Raw genomic sequence first — 23378 nt, forward strand, 5'->3', positions numbered from 1 at the left:
GTCATTTGATATGTACCTCTATTGAATGTTTTTTTTGAATGTTATGCTATTGTTAAAAGTTTTGACTATTTTTGTTAGGCTATTTTTGTCTTTTTTATTTTAATTTTTGTTTTGGTACAGAAATCTCAATAAAATTTATAATAACAATTCAAAGTATCATATTGTTGTTTATTTCTCTCCTCCGGCGTCTGCCTTGTAGAGATAATAATAATGAATACAGTGGTATTATTCAAATTCAAAAAAAAATTCAATCATTACAATTCAAAGTATTGTTGTTTTTTGTTTTTAAAAAAACTTTAAAAAAAATTTAATAAACTTTAACTAGTAATTAACTAATCTAGAAAAGATCTGGTAACTAATCTAGAAAGATCTGATAACTAATCTAGAAAGATCGATGGACAAAAGATATGATGAACAAAAATATTATACTGATTAGCTGCTCTGCGTTGAATTTAAATAAAAAAACAGCTTTTTTCGAAGCCACATGTTATTAAAAACATCTAATTTTTTTTTTGGTACAGAAATCTCAATAAAGTTTATAATAACAATTCAAATTATTGTTGTTTTTTGTTTTTAAAAAAAATTTTAAAAAAATTTAATATACTTTAACTAGTAATTATCTAATCTAGAAAGATCTGGTAACTAATCTAGAAAGATCGATGAACAAAAGATATGATGAACAAGAATGTTATACTGATTAGCTGCTCTGCGTTGAATTTAAATATAAAAACGCCTTTTTTTGAAGCCACATGTTATTAAAAACATCTATTAGAGTGTTGAGAAACTTTGTTAGAAACTACAAAGTAAAGAATCAAACCATAGCAGATTTGTTTATAATATTAGTAAGTTTATATTTAATAATATTGTTTATTGTTAAATCGTATTAATGATATATGATATAACTAAATGAGTTATATATATAATTATATGAGTTTTTTAATTATAAAAACTAAAAAAGAAAAGGCAGGTTAGACAACTAGAGTAGGGCAAGTTGAGCAATTTAAAAAAATTGAATATGCATGGAAAGAAACTTGTGTGAATAAAACTTTCACAAACATTAAGCGTGTGTTTGATTTATATAAGTTTTATTTTATACACTTCAATGACATAAGTAAGAGAAGAGAAAAACTTAAATAATAAGAAAGTGTCATAAAATATAAAAATATTATATTATGCAACATCTTTAACTTTGAAGCCCGATATAAAAATATTTTGTTACGCATTGTGTTAACATTCTAATTCCCTAACTTTCACCCATTAGTCGGTTTGTCGTGTTATGGATTGTTTTTAAGATTTATTAATTGCCCCTATGCTCAACTTGCCCCGCTTTATCCTATATTCTATTTTTAAATCTTTAAACTTTTTTTTTTTTAGAATAAAATAACAGTATACAAAAACATAACAATAAATTTTTTCGCATGCATGTTAAAGAAAGCGACTTCGTTTGCTTTATTGTTTATGTAATTTGTTTTGTTAAGGTCCTAGCATAATATAGTGTTTATATATTTGTATATATAAGCAATGCGCTTTAACTTCAAGGTAGCACCAAAAGAGCTGAATAATGACAAAAGGCATAAACGGAACACAGTTGTAGACATTCAAAAAAGATAGAAGCTAGTAGACTTTCAAAAAAGTATATAACAATCATATAAGGTTCAACAAAGTGAACAAAATGCTTCAAGTCTTTGAAATTGATTTAAAAATTGCGAATGAACTATATAACTCTCTGTCTATTTCCACAGAAGGTTTATATATAGCTTTGAAAAACTTGAAAAAAACTTAGTAAGTTTTGAAAAACTTGAAAAAAAGGCAAGGATTTTAGTGGGCACCCACAAGTACTCTCTTGACTAGAAACAAAAAAGAACGAGCAAACGCCAACAAGACAAATTGGTGTTTATGGAGGAATCATTTATTGAGTTTCTTAAAAAAGAAGCTAGAAGATTTTTTAAGTAGTTTTCTCTATAGTTTATTTTATTTACACAAGTATATATATTGTTTTTAATTGCTTTTTTTTGGTTATAGCACATCAAAAAAAGTATATTTAGGTTAATAAATAACAATATTTGATACTTTTTTTATACTAATTTGTTTTTTATATCTGGACTTAACAATTAAAAAGGACATTATTATGTTTTGAATACTTTTCTTGACGCCATTATGGTATTCTGTTCAACATACATAGTTATTTACACTTATCTCAAAATAATTTTATTATAAGATCAGTGGTTATTTAGAATAAACTGATCTGGCTGCGTCCTTTCTATGACCGATTTTCAATAAAATCTTTAATTCAGGGTTGTATTGATTGCTTTAAAGTAAAAATAAAATATTTAGACTTTATAATTTATAAATATGCAGTTTAAAGTACTTATTGACTCGTTAACTGCTTCAAGAATATTTTTTTTAAATTTGATAAATTTGTTAAACTTTGAAAATACCAAACTCGATGTTTGGTATTTTCAAAGTTTTTCTGATTACATCCTAACATTTTGCGTTTGTAAATCTTTTAAATTGCTATTAATATTATGATATAATACTGTTAAAACTGTGTATGCATATATGCTTATTCTGTATAACGTTCAATAGTTCTATTTTTTTTTTTTTTTTATGTATATTTCTGTATACAATCTTATATCATTTCAGATATAGGATAATTCCATTATTCTATATCTGGCCATGAAAAGTTTTAATTCTGGCCATGCATTAAATGCATAGTTTTTAAAAATTAATCACTTAAACACAGATTAGAGAAACAAAGACATTTATTTTTAGACAGTCATAACTTTTTTATAATAAAACTTTTATTGTGTTTTTGCACTTTTCTTTATAATGGAAAAAACAAATAAAACTAAAAAAATAGAAAATTTAAAGAAAATTGAAAAACAGAAGCACACGCAGAAAATATCATTTATGGAATGATGAATCAATGATATCGGCAATTAAAGCTGTTAAATATCGAGTTTCACAGAGAGCAGCATGAAAAGTTTTTAACATTCTAAGATGTTTGTTACAAGTTTGACTGTCTGGTGTAACAGAAATGGGAGCCAAACCTGGACATCCAACTAATTTAGATGAAGAAGAAGAAAAGAAATTAATTGATTTTGCATATAGTCGTGCAGCTTTAGGAATCAGATTTAGCCGATTGCAATTTCTCATATGTTGTTGAATGCTGAAAATTGTTCTTCAAAACATAAAAAGCATTCAAGAATAGAACTCCTACAAAAAAATTGGTGGCGTGTTTCTGCAAAAGACACAAAGATTTATCTTATATCAACCAGAAGGTACAGCAACTATTAACCATTAGTATATGAATGTTTGTAAAGTGTCAAAATATTTTTCCATTCTTAAAAATGTGTTAACGAGGAATAACCTACTTCAGAAACCGCAAAACATTTGAAATGTAGATGAGACGGGGATGCAATTTGATTAACGTCATGGAAAAATAGTTGCTTAAAAAAGAGCGAAGTATCTACAATGTTGTCTATCAGGTAACCGGGAAATAATCAGAGTAATAGCTTGTGTCAATGCAATTGGTAACTCTTTTCCACCACATTTCATATTTAAAGGAAAAACTACTAAGTCTCTCTTAAGTTGTTAATTTGAAAATGCCCCAGAAGAAAGAACATGGAGTGTTTCAGACAGTGGTTGGACAAAGCAAGGCATTGCATTTTTATGGTTTACAAAGACATTTCTTTCCGGAAAGTTTGGATTTTTATAAATGCATTTGAAGTTTTTTACTTTTACAATATAAAAAAGCTTCCTTTTTTTAACTAAAGTTTATTTTTTTGGTTTTTACAGAAATTTCATTGCCTTTGACCCAATTGCCCCAAATGGGGCAAACGAGCACTGAGATTCTTACATGTATTTTGGGTTTTTATAAATGTGTATGAACTTGTTAACTCTGACAATATGAAAAAGCACTTGTTTTTTAACCAAAGTTAATTTTTATTATTTTTAAAGAGCCTTAATTGTTCCCGCCTCGGGAACAATTAAGGCTCGTAACTATTGGGGAATTAGACCTGAATTTTCTACATATTTTTTTGATATTTATAAATGTAAATAAATTTGTTCACTCTGACAGTTCGAAAAATCTCTTTTTTTTTACCTATAAATAATTTTTATGGTTTTAACAGAGCTTTTTGTACTCTTGGCCCAATTTGCCCCAGAATGGGAATGTTATTGAGTCCAACATAAATTGTCATAATTTGAAACCAGTTATCCAAATTTAAAAAACGAATATATTCTGAAAACGTATTTATTATCCTTGTACTTTGGTATTAATTATAGCCAGAGATAAAGATAATTGTAAAATCATGTGAAGTGCCTAGTAAATAAATTATTTTCAATCATTAACCTTCAATTTTTCACAACCTAATTATTTTTCATCGGATAAAAACATAGACTCAGACATAAACTATCATGATTTATTTACTTACTACATGTATCATTATCCAAGAAAATTAAAATAGTTTTTTTAAATATAAATATATATATAATAGAAATATATGATATATATATATATATAGAAATATATAAAACTCATGATAAAAATTAAAATAATCGTGTTTTCGGAGGAAAAAAAAAGATTTAGCGGAGATTTTACTTTGAACTGTTTTAACGACTTCAAAATTAATAACTTCTATATTCTCAATTTTTGAGCTGTACCCTCAATCAATTGCCCTAATTGTCAGTAAACTCTGCAATTGCTAGATAAATTCATCGCAACAGATATCTTTATTAATTATATTCAAAATTGAATGTTTAAAAACTGTTTGGTTTTTAAAAAAAGAACTCAATTGAGCATGCAATTACTCAATTTGTACGGAAAATCTTCAAATCTTTTAAGAATACTAAATTTACGTTAAGTATTGTTATTATATATATATATATTTTTAATTTTTTATTCAACCATATTAATAAAGATTTACAAATGCTCATCCTAAAATAATAGAATTTGGTTAGGTGTCACATTGACTAGATGTAACATATAGTTACAAACTAGTCAATGGCTTGACACCTAAAAAAACATACAAAATATGAGTAAGAGTGAAAAAAAAGGTTGCTAAACAAATAGTAATGATATATGTAATAATTAGATTGTTAAACAAATCATAATGATATATGTATTAATTAGATTGTTAAACAAATAATAATGATGTACGTAATAATTATAGTAATAATACAAAATAATAATAAAAATAAAGTGTCAATAATATGAAGAATATTTATAATAAAGTATAAATTGTATGTACATATCATAGATAATAATTAAATATAACAATAAGTTAAAACGTAGCAATAATAACATAATAATAAATGAATATAATATAGAAAAATAATAAATAGAGCGAAAATCAAACCAATTGTTCGTTAAAGAAATTATATATCAAAGGCAACTTTGGTACAGAGACAAATTATAAAGAAATACACTCCAACAATATACTTTTAAATTGAATTCTAATTTAGCATTAAATAATCCGTAACAAGGGGATATTTTTTTAAATTCTTTTAATAATGCAGGAATACACTGGTTCATTTGGGAAATACATTTTTGTTTTATGGAAAACTTACCATATTTAATTGTGTTAAAAAATAAAAAGTAAAGCTTACTATTTTCTGTATTTTTGGTGTGATGATTGTGAATTTTATTTTTTTAATAAAAAAATCTAATAAAGAGTTCGGTAGTTTATTTTGGTGATAGTCAAACACAAAAAAAAAATTGTAAAACTTTACTAGATCATGGAGTTTTAGGATTTTTAGTTCAGAAAATTTTTTTGGATATCTGATCTCTATGGTGAAAACGTCATTATTCTATTAGATTCGCGTTGTAAACTAGCAATACCATTAAGTAAAAAGTTTTATGACCCCAAACAATAAAAAATAAAATAAATAAAGGTGAGAAGATAATAAAGAAGAATAAATTATACGAAGAGTTTAGATAAGAACATAGTAACGAATTAGAGAAAGCATGCTGTTAGCTCGTGTAAGTTTTTTTTGAAGATAATACAGTTAATTATACCTAGATAGGTTTTCATCAAAATATACTCGATGATACTTTATATATTTTGAGGGAAAGAAATTTTTTTCATTATTTTTAATTTATATATTATCAATAGTTTTTTGAGGGAAATGAAAAATAATGTATTCAATTTTATTGATATTCAATGAAATACGATTACTATTTAACCAGTTACGTAAGCGATGAAGATCTTGATTAACTTTTTTACAAAGTGTTGCAAGTGGTTTGTTGATATATAAAAGATTGGTACCATCAGCATAATGATGTACCTTAGAATTTTTTTAATGAGCAAGATAAATCATTTATATATAATAAACAAAATAACTATCCAAGAACGGAACCTTGTTGAACGCCATATTTAATAACTTTGCGTGGATTCAAATCCATTAAATGAAACAAACTGAGTGCGATCCTTAATATATAAAGAAAACCAATGATTAGCAACATCACGTTTTCCGTAGTAGTTTAAGTTTTTTCTTAGAATATTGTGATCACCAAGGAAAAAAAGTTCTATAGAATTTCTACAAACTTTTGGAACATAAGGTCTATAGAAGTTCTATAGAATTTCTATAGAATGTCTACTAATTTCAATAGAAATTGCTATAAAACTATTTTTTCTATAAAATAAAAAGTAGAAAAAAAAATTCTATTAGAATTTCTATAGAAATATAACAGAGATTCTTTAGAAATTTTATTGAATTTTATAAAATTTCTATAGACTATATAATTTCCAAAAGTTTATAGAAATTCTATAAAACTTTTTGTCCTGGGCAACCGTATCAAAAACTTTTTGAAGATGTATGAATACACCACAAGAAAAGGAACCACTGTCAAATGCACCACGAATTATTTCAGTAATGCTAATAAGAGCATGAGAAGTGGAGTGATTTGAGTGAAACCCAAACTGTCGAATATGAAAACAAGCAGAATTATTCAAAAAGTTGTAAATACGAGAATACATAAGTTTTTCTAAAAGTTTGCTGACATTTGATTATAATGAAATTGGTCTGTAGTTATTATATTCAAGTTTTAAAATTCTTTTTTATGAATTCGGATTACAGAAGCAGCTTTTAAGATATCAGGGAATACACCGGTAATGAATGACAGATTAAATAGTTCAGAAAGAACAGGAGAGATATTATTTGCAAGAGCTTTAAAAATAGGTATTGGAATGCTGTTAGGTCCCGAAACCTTGCTGGCATTAAGAAAATGGATAATAGATAACTTCTTTTTTGTCTGTAGGTATTATGAATATTGATTTAAGATTAGGATTTTTAAGATATTTATTAAAGTCAGTGTTGGACGAGTGAATCTTTTTCTGTAATTATTCAGGAACTGAAACAAAGAACGAATTAAAAGATTCCCAAATTTTAATGGGGTCATATATCATGGAGTTGATAGAAGATAAGCAGGAAGGATATGAGTTAACTCTCGAGCAAATGTTTAAAAGATTCCTAATACCATTCCATGTAGATTTTAAATTTTTGGCATTATAAGAGTAGAACTTAGAGTACTCAACGCGGTTAATGCATGTACTGGAAAATACACGAATTTTGCGTTTTTACAAAAAGGTTATGTTTCGCTGCATTTTTTTAACCCGAATAATTTTTAGAAAAAAAATTATTCGGTTTAAAAACTAAAGCGCTAGGAGAAAAAAAAGTTTTTTTTTCTCCTAGCGCTTTAGTTTGTCTAAAGTCAAACAAAGTTGAAATTTTTTTTAATTACTCAAGTTTAGATATAAAATTTTGCTTTATAGTTGATGGACCATATTTTGGTATAAAATAGTGCTGCTCTCAATGAAGATAAAACATTAAACTGAGAAAACAACTTTTTCAAGCAAGTTTTAAGTAATATGTTTAATTTCTAACTAGTCATACGTCTGCAAACATATTAAAGGTCGAAAAAAATTAGTTATTTCAAGTCTAAAATCTGTTTTTTCCATTTTGTATGAAAGTTTTTATTAGTATGAGTGTGAAGAACACACAAATTGACATACGACTAGTATGTCTAAGCTCAAAATTCAAACATTACTGTGATGTGAGCCATCCCTATTTTATAATGCCATAAAACTATTCAACTAAAATTCCGGTCTCTAAATTATCATAGATTAATATATATTTTTTATTTGAATATATATATTTTTTATTATTTTGTAGAAAGTATATATACATATTTTCATACTCCATCGCAAAAGATATGTTAAGTTTTAAACAATATATATAGAGATATTGTTTAAACTTAACATATCTTTTAAAACTTAACATATCATATTGTTTAAAAACAAAGTTACAAAACATATTTTTTTTCCGGTCTGCAACAAAAATGTTGCAGACCGGAAAAAAAATATGTTTGATATCACCGAGAACAAACAAGACAAAAAAGTTTGAGAACTTGCATTAACGGCGTTGAGTAGTAGTTTTTTTTACTACGACGGGTGAGAGTAATAAGTAAGTTTCTATACGTTTTACAAGATTTTTCTAGATTGAGTTTGTTATTAGGATTTTTTGTTTTAAGAAATTTGTTAAATATTTTATTTCGTATTTTTATTGAAGTCAAGATTCCTCGTGTTATCTAAGGTTTGAGACCCCTTGAAAAGCAGCGACTCCTGACTTTTTTTAAGGTGGTCGTCTTGTAAAAAAAATACAATTTGTCGGAAAGTTTATTTTATTTTTCAGCATAAAGAAGTTATATTTGTATTATATCATAAAAAGAAAAAAATATTTACGTTCTTTAATGATGAATCAGCGAAAAAATGCTTAAAACATCACTTTCTTAAAACAAAGAGCTCTAGTTATCAGTACTTTCGTTTTGCACGATGTTTGGTTTGCATGCATGATATGCATAAAATTAGTACGTGAACCAGTAAAAACTTATAATTATGTTTAGATTCATAATGGTAGCTCTACGTATTTGGGGAAATTAAAAAGGGGGTAAAATTCAACAAAAACCATCCCGCAATTCCGAAAATACTTAAAGAATTAAATAGATTCTGGTTCACATACTAACTTATATACAGATGAACAAACCCTAAAAATTTCATTCAAAAATAATTCATAGAAGCTGAGATATGCTTGTTTTAAGTCTGAAATATCACAAACAGAGAAAACTAACAAAATTAATATAAAAAAATTAAAATGATCATTAAGAATAATTATCTCCTCCTTCCTGGTGTTTTTCTTCAATCATTAAACCCTTTTAGGCTTTTATTGATAAAGAAAAACACCAGGTTAAGGTTTCTTCATTTTTAAGAAAGTTTATATTATCAAACTTGGTTATTTATTTTGGCCCAAAACAACCAAAAAACATTGTTGCTAAGGACGTTGCTAAGGGAACAAACTAATACATGTCTTTATAGGTAGTAAATTTTGGAAAAATCAAATTAAAAAACATGTGTAAAAGTATATAGTTTCTGAAAGAGCAAAAATTTCTTTTTTAAACTACCCCAATAACAAAAATTTGATTTTTTTTACATATTTTTTACTAGACAATCACCTTAATCATGCATGTTTATCCAATGGAAAATTGAAACTTGTGAGTGAAAAACTCTTCAAATGATTTAGTAGTTACCTTCGTCGACATTGATTACATTAGTTCAGCTAATTTTTGAGAAATCACTAAATAATTCCTCGCAATTTACTTTTTTAAATTCCGACAAAAAATGCAGCTTTTACTAGAATTTTTTTAGTTCAATAAAACGGATGTATCAAAAATTGGGGTAAATGATCTGATACCGTAGAAGTAATATTACCGGCAAAAATATTTGGAGATGTTGCATTAGAAAATATGTTATCGATTAGAGTCTTGGAGTGATTCGTGATTCTTGTTGGAAATGAAATAAAGGGAAGAAAGTTATTTCTTCCATTTATTTCATTGCCAACAAAAGATAGAATTATCTGAGTTTGCTAATAAAAGATTGACATTAAAATCGCCATTAAAAAAGCAGTTTTGTTATTTTCGATAGATAGCTTTTCAAAAAGTGAAATAAAATATGATTTAACAAATTCTGAAATATCCATATTAGGATGGCAGTAAATATAGCCAATAATGATGTTTAATTTTTTAGGAAAGGTGATTTTCACAAACACAGATTCTAAAAGTTTTGGTTAAAGCATACTAAGATTGTTTCGAAGTTTGTAAATTAATGTATTAGATATATAACATAAAGTTACTCCAAAATAAGATTTTTTTGGAGTTTGCTTATAAACATATCGGGTAAGATTTAATGGGATAGTTGATAGGATGTCATTTTTTAGTTTAGTTTCAGTTATACCAATAATACTGTGTTTCGAATTGATTTATTTTTAGTTACTAGTATAAATAGGGACCACGATATGAAATTGAGAATTGGATAAGTTTTGTTTTTTTGAATGGTGTAATGTTTCCTGTTTTTTCTTGTGTTATATTTATTAACGTTATTTGTAAAAAGTTATTTATAAAGTGATATTGTTCTTGACCTAATTTAAATTTTAGATAAACAATATATTTTAATAAATGTTAATTTGATAAATATTAAACACATTCATTTCTTTAAATTCGGCGTGAGTAAATTTTTCTTTATGGTAAATTATTCGACTTATAGCATGTTTCTGACGTCGATATAAAACTTTCAATTTGGTTATACGCGTACTCGCCCAAGCTATATTTATTCATGCGAGGTAGCTAAGTATAAAAAAGAAATGTATAAGTTTTAAATTACTTTGCGATAACATTGGTTTTGCCTTATATATTTGAACAAAGTTTTTTGATACTTTAGTGTTTATGTGAGCTTTCCAAGATAAGTTTTCATCAGTTATAATTCCTAAATATTTAGTTTTATGAGTTCTCTCAATGATTATATATTTTATTTTTAGAGGGGATAGAATATTTGGTGGTGTGTTTTTTTAATGGTGTGATTTTTTGGTGGTGTGTTGCTTTGCTGACTTAAATAAAACAAAGAGTTTTTTTTTTTTCTGTCTTTAAGGATATTTTTATTGTTTTAAACCGTATATTTAATTTTTAACATTATCATACAGATCCTTGGTTTTTGGTCGAAGAGTAAAATCAATATATATCGCCTGCAAACATAATATTTTCAAGTTTGCTCGAAACATTTGGAAGATCGTTTATATAGATTAGGAAAAAAGAGGAGCAAGGATAGAACATTTAGGTATACCGCTTTTTAATTTTAATTTAATGTGGTAATTGTTATATCTAGTAACACGCTGTTGTCTGTTATACAGGTAACTTTTGAAACACTGCGGTGTTTATTTTTAAGTCCATAATTTTCCATTTTTTAGTTAGGATTTCATGACCTATTTTTAGGAACGCTTTTGACAAATCTACAAGTTAAAGATCTTGTTCTTATGTATCCATATGATCTTAGTGAAGACAAGCTTATTGATGAATTCCGCCACATTTCGTCCGTTCGATGCCATCTACAAACAAATGATCAGCCCGAAGATCTTCTGAACAGCATTTAGGCGAAGAGATTTGAAGAAAATATCCCCCAGATATGCATCTGTCTTGGTATCTTTCTTACTTTGTCAATTAGCTCTCTTCAAGAACTTTCTAAGTGCTACCATGGAGCAGGATTGACTTAACGACTGTCTTTTTCTTTTAATCAAAACAGATATTGCAAAGAAATATATTTGCAATGTTGTAACTTTCAACTTTGCTGCTGGAAAAGCTCGTAAGGTCTAGATGTATCGTAAGAAAGACTATTTACCCGTATATTACTTTATCTATGTTTTTGTTCTGTCTGAACCTCTGGCGCGGTGTTTACTTACCCGTTGTTACTTTATGAATGTTTTTGTTCTGAGAAATACTCCAACTTGAAAATCTCCTATCTTGGAGCTCTTGGATGAGTAAAGGCTAGAGATGGTGTCTCCATAAAAATGCATTTTAGGCAAATGTTAACTGCATCCAACTACTGTCTTTTAGGAGTCCACCAAAGCAAAGACTTTAGGGTATTCTTCTGAATTTCTTAATCTTTTACTCAGTTAAATTTTTGATTCGTTTTCAAGACAACTCTTATCACATACCTTCTCTCCTTAGTCGGTGTCTTGTCTCCGACCATAACTGGGTTCATTTTCTTCTTTTTCTACTTTTGGTGATTCTGAAAATGCTATAATCCCTGTTAACCTTTTGTCTCATACTCCTGCTTTGAACTCACCCTATCATCGCACATTCATCTACTTTAAAGCTGACTGGGATTCCTTCAATAATTTTATTTAACTCTCTCCGCTTATAAATGCGGCATCATTGTATGATGGCCACAGATGGAATCTGTGTTCATCAAGGATGGATTTAAAATTTATAGAGATAAAGAATCGAATCTTGAGTAAGTAAGTGGCGAGCACGGTGAAGTGATGCAAATTGAGCAGTTACTAATTTTGCAATTGATTTGATTTATAGTTTTCAAGAAAGATTGAAAGTAAGAGTTAATCCTAGAAGGTAAAGGTTAGATGATTCATCAAGTACATTACCGTTCATAAATATACGAAGATCTAAGTTATTGCTATAGCTATTTGTAATTATTTAAAAAAATTTAAAACAACTCAATTTCAAGATCAAGTTAAATAAAACTTCTAGTTAAAAAACTTTTGGTTTTTTTAACTAAAGAATCTTGAAAAAGAACTTTTGATTATAATTATATTATTTATAATTATTTATTATTTCAATTAGTTAAAAAAAGTTTTATCAGAGTTTGAGTTCACCAACAACTGAAAGCCCCATACTGAAAAAAAAGTGAGATCTTTTTTTAAGCTCAAATGCACCTTCCAAACAATCAGAGAGTTTTAGCTTTTTATAAAGACAAGAATAAATGCCAGTATCATCAACGAACAATGCTACCTTAGATGTGAGAATTTCTGGGTGATTGTTAATGTAAATTAAAAAAATTATTAGGCCAAGGATAGAACCTTGAAGAACTCCTGATGTTAAAGGATATGAAAAAGAGTGCCCTCCATCGAGGACAAATGTTATACTAAAATTGGTAAGGAAAAACTCAATAATCTTAAAGATGTTACTTGATACACCAAAAAAAGACAGCTTATAGAGAAGACCAGCATGCCAAACTTTATCAAAAGCTTTTGAAATGTCAAGAGCAATAGCCTTAGCCTCTCCACATCTATCTAATGAAAGGATAAAACAAACCAGTTACAACCGTCAACAAATGAGCAGTAGGACGGGATAGTCGAAATCCGTAATAATGATCAGAGAGTAAGTTATTAGGTTACCGATGAGAGGATAAATGTTTGTTAATTAAAGACTCAAAAACTTTGCTTTTGACTAAAAAACTTGGTCTATTAGTATGATAGTTGCTCTCCAGAATATTTAGAAATAGGGATAACAGATGCCACTTTCAAGCAGGCTGGAAAATAATACTCTGATAAGCTCTTGTTAAATAGTTTTGAAAATATAGACGACAGCTCCTGAGAATACTTCTGCAAGAATATAACAGTGATGTTTTCCCACCACAAGTTGTAGAAGAGTCTAAGGAGGAAATCACTTCAGGTACAGAAGCTGTAACGATACGATGGTCAGGCATTGGATTAACCTTTATTACACCGTTGTCATATTTGGGTAGATTCTTCTAATAATACTCTTTCTTTTCTAAACAATTTCCAAAAACGTATTTGGACCTAAATGTAGTTGGACCTGCTACATCTCCCAAAGTTTAGCCTCTTTCCAATCGTTGTAAAGTTGCATCTCTTTCTCTTTTCTACAGATACTATCAAGGTCGCTTCTCAAAGGAGCTATCATCTCTAGTTTTATCAGCCAAAACTTATTCTCGCTAGACTCGTTTTAGTAAAGTCTCATTTTTTATTGTATCTGTCACTTTTCAAGTCTTCTGTCAATCGTTTTCTTGCTCTTTAACTCTATTTTTATTTTTTTTTAAGTAATAGATGCTGCTTGCATGTTTTGTTGGGAGTGAAACTGAATAAAAAAATTATGTTTTAAATTCTTTAACAAATGATTATTGATATAAACACTTGAAAACTTACTTTAGTAATCAAAATACTTTCTACTCTGTGTCATAATCGCTTTTGGATTTGACTTTACTTATACTACCAATCACCTCTTTCTAGTTAAACTTGCACAGTTCACTTGGGGCATAACTAAAATTAAGATGTTCAAGTAGGCTCTTAAATTTTTGAAGCAATAAGTTTTCTGATCCTGTAGTCAACTCAATTGTTGTATGTTTCCAAAAATGCACCATTCTTAATTTTGTTATGTGATGCCTGCATGCTAATTTTAAAAGATATTTATTTAAATTATTGGATATCTTTATGATTGAACCATTTTTGATCCCGGTATTGCTTGCAGTTGTATCAAAACAAAGATCTCTTACTTTTAATTCAAGTTTATATTTCTTTGTAGGTTCATAATACTTGTATATTGATCCTCACGTAGCCGATAGGGCAACGTTCCCGGCATACGCGTCTATTGGAATTTCTGCAATTACTGTACAGTTAGATTGAGATGGTTCTTTTTGATAATAGTTTTAGATCACTCTCTATCTTAAATATATAATATACATTAAATTGCTCAAGTTTTTTACAAATTTGAACTTACCAATAACTTCTGGTTTTGCTGCTTCAATAATAAACAATTTCTTTTTTTTTTTTGATCTTAACTTAAATTTGTTTTCAAACTCGCACTTTTCGTTTCCTTTATACATAGTTATCGCATGCTTAGTATTTATCATTATCATTAATCTAAATAACCAAGAATATATTTGTAAATATTATAAAAGCCTGAAAAATACTTAATATATTATTTAAGTATTAGCTATGATTTATATAGTTTTATTTTACTAATTAAATGATATATTCCAACACATTATATCTTAATTTGTGTTTCATATTGTTACTTATAAAATTACACATATTGTAGTTTTAAGTTAAGAAAATGTTCTTTTGTTTGGTAATAGTACACATACATGAAATGAGTAATTCTATTCTTATTTTAAATATATTTACTTGCAAACTATATTATGAATCTAAATAACAAAGATTAAATTTAATTGTCGAATAAGTTATAAAAACAACGCCGCACCACGTAATAAACGTTTTATAGCCGATTTAGTAGGGGAGATGGGTAGGAGTGAGCCACTTTTTTTAAAATCTTTTATATCAAGAAAACCAAAAGTGGAAAAAATATAGAATAAGGAGCCTAAGGTAGCCTAATGTATTAGGTTTCTAATAGTAATAAATGAAATATCAAAATGTTTTCAGATTTCTAATAACTTGAACAATAACGCAGGTGTGTTTCTGCTTTACTCCTACCCATGAATGGATAGGAGTGAACCAAGCAAATGGTTGGAATGAGCCATTATCTTTGATAACTAGAAAACTAAAATTAGATATTTTCTTTAACTAATTTACTGAAAATTAAGTATGTAACAAATACTTTATAATTAAACATAACATAAATAAGTAATAATGTAACATAAATAACAATAACTTCTGCCATGAAAAATGATTATTTCCAAATATTAAGATATAATAAAAGTATCTGTTTGTAATGAAAGTAGTATATTAGCATATAGTATATTGGCAATAAAAATAAAATTTAGCAAATACTTATATAGTCAAACACAATCTCAAATTTGTAATGGAAATGCTGCCTTTTACTTGTTCCAGAAAAAGTTGGCCGAGGTAGCAATAATTTAACATCCATTCTAGGGATAGTCAAAATATCTGGTGAATTAGGCATCTTAAAAATATCACCTTTTTTCCAAAAAACACTCAGTGTAACTTCTTCTTTTACAGAGTTTATACATAATACCTTTCCAACATAAAACAATTTTTTTTTTGCTGTTCCAAATTTAACCAATACAAAGTCTTCTTTAGAATATATATCACAACCACCCAAATCATCTTTTAGGATTATTAAACATTTCTCATTTGTGATTGTCAAATGTTCCAATACAGAATCGTCTTTTTTTTAAGTAATTTTTTGTTAATATTCTGTAAATTTGTTTTGAATTCTTTTGTAAGTTTGACTAAATTTTTATTGCAGAGCCTTTTCTGGATCCGATCTCTCTCAGGAGTGTCTGCGGCAATCATAGAGCAACCCTTCTTCCTTTTCTTTCTTTTACTTTTTTTCTCCAGATATAGGAAAACCTCTGAATTGTTTCGGGTTGATAGAAGAATCTGATGATGAAGACAGATCAACCATTGTATCATTGGTAACTAGTTTGTTTGAATCTATAGTTAGCAGAGATGGCATCATTATTACATCTATAGTAGAAGAGGTAGTGGAGTCTGCATTTGATGAAACATAAAAGTTAAAAAAACTATCAGAAGTAATGCTTACGTGATTTTCTATGCAAGTATTGCTGACATCAAAAGTTCTGTTTGTCACAGAGCTGCACATAAAATCGATATCTGTAAACACGTTCCTGTCATAAGGAAATATACCTGTCTTTTTAAAAGCAGCTACAATGTAAGAAGGTGTTATGGCTTTCAGAAAAGCAAGCCCTACAGATGAAGCCACTTGGTAAATTGTAAATTCCAGGATTGTGGGCATCCATAAATAAATTCCTGCATTATATGCAGTTTTAAATGGCCCTATAACTCCCACGTCAAGTGGTTGTAACTTGTGCGTGGAATGAGGCGGTAATGTCAAAATGGTCACTCCAAGCTCCTTTGCTAAAGTTAACACTGCTATAGATAAGTGCGCTTCGAAATTGTCATATATTAATAAGGATAGATTTTTTTTCGTACTAAACGAGAACTTGATAAAGTGATTCATAACATCTAAAAAAAGTTCACCGTTCATCCAGCCTGTTTTACATGCGAGTCCGAGAGATCCAGAAGGAGCTCCTGACAACATATGCTCTCTGAAATGCCCTCTTGGAAAAATAAGTACTGGTGCAAGATATTGTCTAGAAGCACTGATTATTATACAAGTTAAGACAAGGGTTCCTCTTTCAGCACTTGTGACTTTGCAGACACTCTTTACACCTTTCTTTGCAAGAACCAAAATATTTAGATGTTTTATGTAAGAAATAAATAAGTCATGAAAAATATACTTATTATTTTATATTAACATACCTTTTGTGGGTTCTGCACGGTAATAGTTCCAGTTTCATCAAGGTTAAAAATCCGAGTTCCACTTTCAAATGCTGGTGATCTAGCGAAAAATTCTTTTAATTTAACAAAAAATATATTTACATTATGGGCATTAAATGATGTTGCCCTAGAAAGCGAACATCCTTCAGGTGTTCTAAGAGACAAATTTGGATGTCACTTTCTAAAATTATTCATCCAATCAATACCTGTCATTGAGTATTTGTGTCACCTCTGTGGAATACTAATTTTATTGGTTGCCATTTCAAATTTTTTTTCTAATTTTACTAATTTTAATGGTTGCCATTTTAAAAGCTATATATCGACATTCTTTAATTGGAATATATTCCTTTAATTCTAATTCCTGCTTGTCTTTTCATCAAACAAAAAATTTTTCCAATAACGACGAAGCGTTGGGTAGGGTATTTTGGAAGTTATTGCAGTTTCTCTAATACTTTTTCCTTTTTGGATTAAATGTAATGCATCTTTCATATCTTTACTGGAAGTTTTTGCTTTCAAAGTGGTTCTTTTATAGACTCGAGGCATTATAACATAAGGTAAAAATAAATGTAATGTTGCACACGAGTTTTCTAATGATTTACTATGATATAAAACGTAAGTATGTTTTTACGCTGAAGTCAAAACTTTTTTAACGTGAAGTATTAGTGACCCGCGGTTCAATCCTACCGGTGAAGGAATGGCTCATTCCTCCCCAAGCTGTGCAACTAGACTAAAACATTAATTGTGCAATAAGTACGTTTGTAAAATATGTAAAATACTTTGTTCTAAAAAACTGCATTGTTTATTAATAAATTTTCAACCACTATCTAATGTCTCTAAACAGCGGGTATGCTCATTAAAGAAGTTTCAAAAAGTATAAAAAATTTACTTTTGCACAGAAAAGAGTGGGTGACAACGTTAACGGAGACACCCGCACTAAGAAGCGGTAAAAAAAATTGGATTGTGTTAACAACAATTTGTATGTAAGTACTTAGTGAAAATTTTGAGTCTTTTTAATTTCCCGTTTAGCTGTTGGATCAACGATTCACTCTTATCCTTGGATCACTCCTACCCATCCTCCCCTAAGTTATACTGTTTTTTGAGAAGAAAAAAATAAGCCATACTTTTTTAAGCAAAAATACAGATTTTTATCTAAACCCTGAAAAAAAATTTATTATATATATTTATGCTAACCTTGCCCTCAAGACACTTAAAGTAATTTGTTTTTGGTCATTCAATTTCATCGATAAATTTTTTTTTGCAAATTTTGGGGTAAATAGCGTTTTTTACAGGCAATAAATGTTCTTCATGAAAATCTTATATCTAAAGTGGCTCTCTTTCCTGAAAACTTAATTTAAAATCCTGTCTTTACAAAAAGTCTTCTCTTTTCAACCCGTTAGAATAAGCAGCCGGTCTCGAATCTAATCTTACTTCTGTACCAGATTAATTGACGCCTTTTAAGTCAGATGATTTCAAAATCAAATTCGTTTTAAATGTACATAAAGCTAAAGGCGCCAAACTTTCTATTCCTTTACTTCGATGAGTTTATTTGTTTACATACGTACATAAATTGCCTTCAATGTCTTCCAGTATTGGCTTTACAAAAGTGATTATTACTAAGTACATGATTTCCACGAGTACCAGAAACAGAAAAAAATTATTTTCTACTTTTTAGTCGATTGAATAGAAAGCTATTTTTAAAAAGTTTTTTTTATTTTATTTTCTACTTTTTAGTCTTGATAAAATTTAATTATTATACTTATTGATTATGATTAATATTCAATAAAAATTTATTTTGAATTCTGTATATAATAATTAACAAAAATATTTGGAGCATATTTTTTTTTATTATTAATTTAAATGTTGGTTGGGTCTTCTTCTCGGTTGATGTATTTGTTCTTTTTTGGACGCATTTTTATTTGTCTGAAATTAGCAAGTGGAATATTTGTAAAATTTTTAATTAAATTTATATCGATACTAAACACTTTTTGATGCCCTCTCGGTTTCCGATATTTTTTTCGGAGTTCCAGATCTAACCAACGGGGAGATGGGGCATCGTAAATCTAAAATACTTATTGAATCAAATGTAACAAATATAGCTATTGTTAGTAGGCAAAACTTTTTTTGTAAAATTTCAGGGCTGTACGATCAAAAGAATTGCTTCAAAAAGCGCTGTGAAGTTTTGGCCTCCACAAAAAAAAAATGCGGACTCGTCAGTGTGTGAATAGAAAGCTATAAAAAGAGTAAAAACATCATAAAATTAACAAGTATTTAACTTACTAAAAAAACGTTTAAAATTTTATCAAAGAATTAAAGTAAAGTTATATAAAGTGGAAAGCGTACTAACTAATAACAATAAAGTCCCTAGCCGAGTTTTATATTAAAACACCAATGCAGCAGCCAGTTAGGTTTCTTTTTTGTTTAAGACTGGGATTTAGTGTATTTAAACCACAAAGGATTTTGTAGAAGTTTTTTCTCACTCTCTTATTCTCTATTTTTGACTTAACGCGATTTAAAGCATATATTGTAGTCTAACCTGTATTGTAATCCTAACCCTGACTGAAAGCATATATTGTAATCACTAGTTGGGTAATTAAAAAAAAACAATAAGTATAAACAATTTGTATTGAATTCTTTTAGATTAAGTCAATAAAAAATTCAAAGCCCCAATATAGTAAACTATTTTCACGTGAGTAGGTAAAATGGCTTACATAACTTTTAATTGAAGTGCCATATTTCATATGATGAGTTTTTTACCTTTAATAGTAAAAATGTTCATTATTGTTTAATGAAAAATCAAACATACTTTTTGTTTTCGACAAATAAAAACATCTAAATAAACAAAGGTTTGTTTTCAGTTAATAAATACTTCATATAGTTTCGTTTTTCAAAGTTGAGAACGTTTATTTCAAATAATTTCAAATGTTGAGAATTTTATGTATATATATATAGAAATTTTATGAACATAATATGCATAATATATATTATATAAATACATAATATGTATAATATTGATACATAATATATTATATATTGTATATTAAATAGAGATGTAAAGTTTTTTTTACTTGTTATTGTTTGTGAAGTTTAAAAACGGAGGAACTATCATTTTGTTTAATACTATGTAATGTTCAGATTTGATATATATATACAATTTTAATTATTTATGAGTTGTTTTTTTTAATCTAATTTTAAAATACTCATTAATACTTTATTATAACCTTTTAGAATAAAGACTGTACAAATTTAAATGGAACCAAATCAAGGAGATAAAATTAGCTTATTTAAAGGTAATTTTTATATAAATACCCATTTTTAAATTCTTTCTTTCAATGATACTTAGTGATAGTAGTATTAGTAGTAGCAGTAGTAGTAGTAGTAGTAGTAGTAGTAGTAGTAGTAGTAGTAGTAGTAGTAGTAGTAGTAGTAGTAGTAGTAGTAGTAAACAACCTGCAGAAGAATCTTCGGTATATTCGAGTAGATCTGACATTTATAAATCTTTACAAATCACTTAAAAAAATTTAGTAGTAATATTAATACAAACATTTATGTGGATATATCAGTAAATGTAGCATTATTTTGGAGCTTGGAAATTCATTTTTAATCAAATTTAGATTTTAAACAACTCTTAAAAGCGTGCAGCTGTCTACCTACTTTATTTTAGGGATCAATTTTGTTTTACATGGAAGATATTAATTATATTAACTTTTATAGATTTAAACTCTTGACATTAATAAAACCAAATGGATCTATATCCGTTCGGTCTCTTAAATACGCTATTTACCCCAAAATTCAGACAAATTTTTTATTGATGAAATTGAAATAAAAAGAGATGTTGTAACGAAGCATTTAGGAGTGGTTTCTCGACAAGAACAATAAATGGAAACCATACATTGACAATATTTGCTCAAAAAAATTTAATTATAACGGAGTCTTACACAAATCCATATCATATCTTAATAAAAAATCCTTAACTCAACTATATTTCTTATTTATTAGCAGTTATATAAACTATCAAGGTATATTATTGAAAACCACCAAAAAAAGTAACAAAAACTTAACGTAAATTTACTTTTACCGCCGTCAGAAACATGCAAACCGCTTGATTAATTTTACAAATTGATTTACTCCAAACAATTATTTATGGAGATAGTACAAAAACAAACAAAAAATAAGAAAAACAACAAAATGTTTTTAAAAACATTTATTAAATTTAAAAATAATAAATTTTTATTGCAAAAAACTTTATGGCTGTAATTACGTAATTTGATGTTTAGAAAATAAAATAGCTGGGTTTAGTTCAAAAAATAAATCTGATCCAAGCCCCAGATATGATTTACTTTTTAATCACAAACAAGCACAGATAAGCACAATTGCTTATCTGTGTTTGCTCGTGGACATCCTTATCATTGTAAACAAGAAAATCGTCATGTAAACCTCAGAGAACTTGTGTTGGCAGACCCAATAGTTGCCGAGCAGATTTCATCAACTGTGGTTTCAGGCAAAGATGCATCACCTAGAGAAACAGTTCGGATTAAAATGTAAATAAGATAATTTGAACTTATAATGTAATTTTTAGGGTCATTAGCTTCCCAGTAACTTTTTTTTGGTCCTTTGAGTGTTCAAAATATGATTTCAATCCAAGAGAACATGGGGCTTTCAAATACCGGAATGAGGAAAATTGGATTTGCTCTCAACTAGATTAGCCTAGTAAGGCTAACTCAGAAGATAGCCAGTTGGTGTGGAAAAATCTTACTTTTTCCAAATCAATTGCTCTCTCAACGCCTTGGTTATTGCTATCAAAGCTCGTTGTTTTTCGTTCTCTTTCATTTGATTATGTTTTGAAAATCAAAGGTTTCAAATCCAGTTTTCTGAAGCTTCAAATTTCTGTCACTCCAAAGGATTATGCTGTTTTTCATCATGTTCAACAATTTATCAAGGTGAAAAGAATTAGCCTGGGACTGTATAGTAAAAAGCCACAAAAGATTTATATTCTTGTTTCAAAATTAATTTGAAAAGATACAAAAGAGATGCTTCTCATCCCAATTACTCTCATCAGTTCTTAAACTGTGTTGTTGTATATATATATATAAATGTATAATAGTAAAAAAGTATGAACCAACTGCGCGGAACTGCAGCAAGATGTAAAAAATTCAAATAAGAATATTCTGACAAACGTTGGGTTGTTAGAATGCTTTATTGAGAAGTGTTTTTTTTTTTTGCGAAAATGTTTGTTAATAAGAAAAAAGAATAATAAAATAATTCAGAAATCAATTCTGTGTATTTCTATTTAACATTTAGACTTTTTTGAGTGAAATAACTTTTTTTTGGAGAAGTTGTAAGTTGTTATAACTTTAGATAAATATCAGTTGTAGAAAAACGTTAATAACTCTATTGGATTTTAATACAAATTTTTGAAATTTTTTTATGGATACTTTATGGTATACAGTATCACCACTTCAAAGGATTTTGGGGAGATTTTCCATCAGCGTTAGGTTCTCAAATTTTCAGGGTGCCTGTCTGCTTTTTTTATATAAATTAAACAAACAGAATTTCTGCAGTGTTTATGGTATTTAGCAAAAATAAGCATGATGGAAAAAAAATTTTTGGCGCACGAAAAAAAAAATTTTTTAGCATTGACCTAAACAATAAGTTTGTATATAATAGGGATGTGTTTTGTATATAATAGGGATGTATATATATATATATACAGAAAAAAAAAACTTTCCCCTATCATTTTTTTATAATACCTAAAACATTACAACAAATACGATATTAGAATTATTACTTTTTTCCATTTTGAGCCATTTAGTCAAATAAATATTGTTCAATTATTCAATGCTTAAAGTGGACCCCATTTATGGAATAATACTGTTTTGCGGAACTTTGATCTAAATACCTTTCACGTTTTAAAACTCAACCTTAAAAAAAAGAATTCTTTAATTCGATATAAACTCAGATACTTCTAGTATTATGTAAGTTGTTACACAACTAGGGTTTTAGTAATTTTTTTTTAATATACTATACTTCTCTTTTTTTCGTTTACTTATACTTTATAAGGTTCGGATTTTTATATTTATAAAGCTCAAGATCTTATAATTGTCTTTCAGATCCTAATACTTAGATAAGTAAAATATTTATCTAAACATCTTCAATAGTCGGTTTCCCCATTAGCTAATCATCAGGAAGCTGCTAAACCTGTTGAAAGAAAAGAGACCGTAGAAGATATCTTGATAAGTGTTTTTACTAAATTATTATTTTCTCTGTTCTTTTAGAACATTCAGTACTCTATTTGAGTACAG

The 23378-nt window shown here is 27.9% G+C and overlaps 1 protein-coding gene across 3 annotated transcripts in view; it reads left to right on the forward strand.

Annotated features, from left to right (window-relative positions):
• Nucleotides 1–627: 627 nt before the first annotated feature.
• LOC136074980 (uncharacterized) overlaps nt 628–23378 on the forward strand; it is a 34164-nt gene continuing 11413 nt past the window's right edge. Inside the window, exons 1-3 of one of the 3 annotated variants that reach the window (XM_065787155.1) lie at nt 628–842; nt 11032–11165; nt 20305–20366. In XM_065787155.1, coding sequence (XP_065643227.1) covers nt 20327–20366 — 40 coding nt within the window. In that variant the 5' untranslated portion in view covers nt 628–842; nt 11032–11165; nt 20305–20326. Of the gene's footprint in view, nt 843–11031; nt 11166–20134; nt 20201–20304; nt 20367–23378 lie in introns of those variants that run through there. The other 2 variants (XM_065787157.1, XM_065787156.1) reach the window with 2 other exon arrangements.

Source organism: Hydra vulgaris, chromosome 01, assembly GCF_038396675.1.
Source record: "Hydra vulgaris chromosome 01, alternate assembly HydraT2T_AEP".
NCBI classification, from domain to species: Eukaryota; Metazoa; Cnidaria; class Hydrozoa; order Anthoathecata; family Hydridae; genus Hydra; species Hydra vulgaris.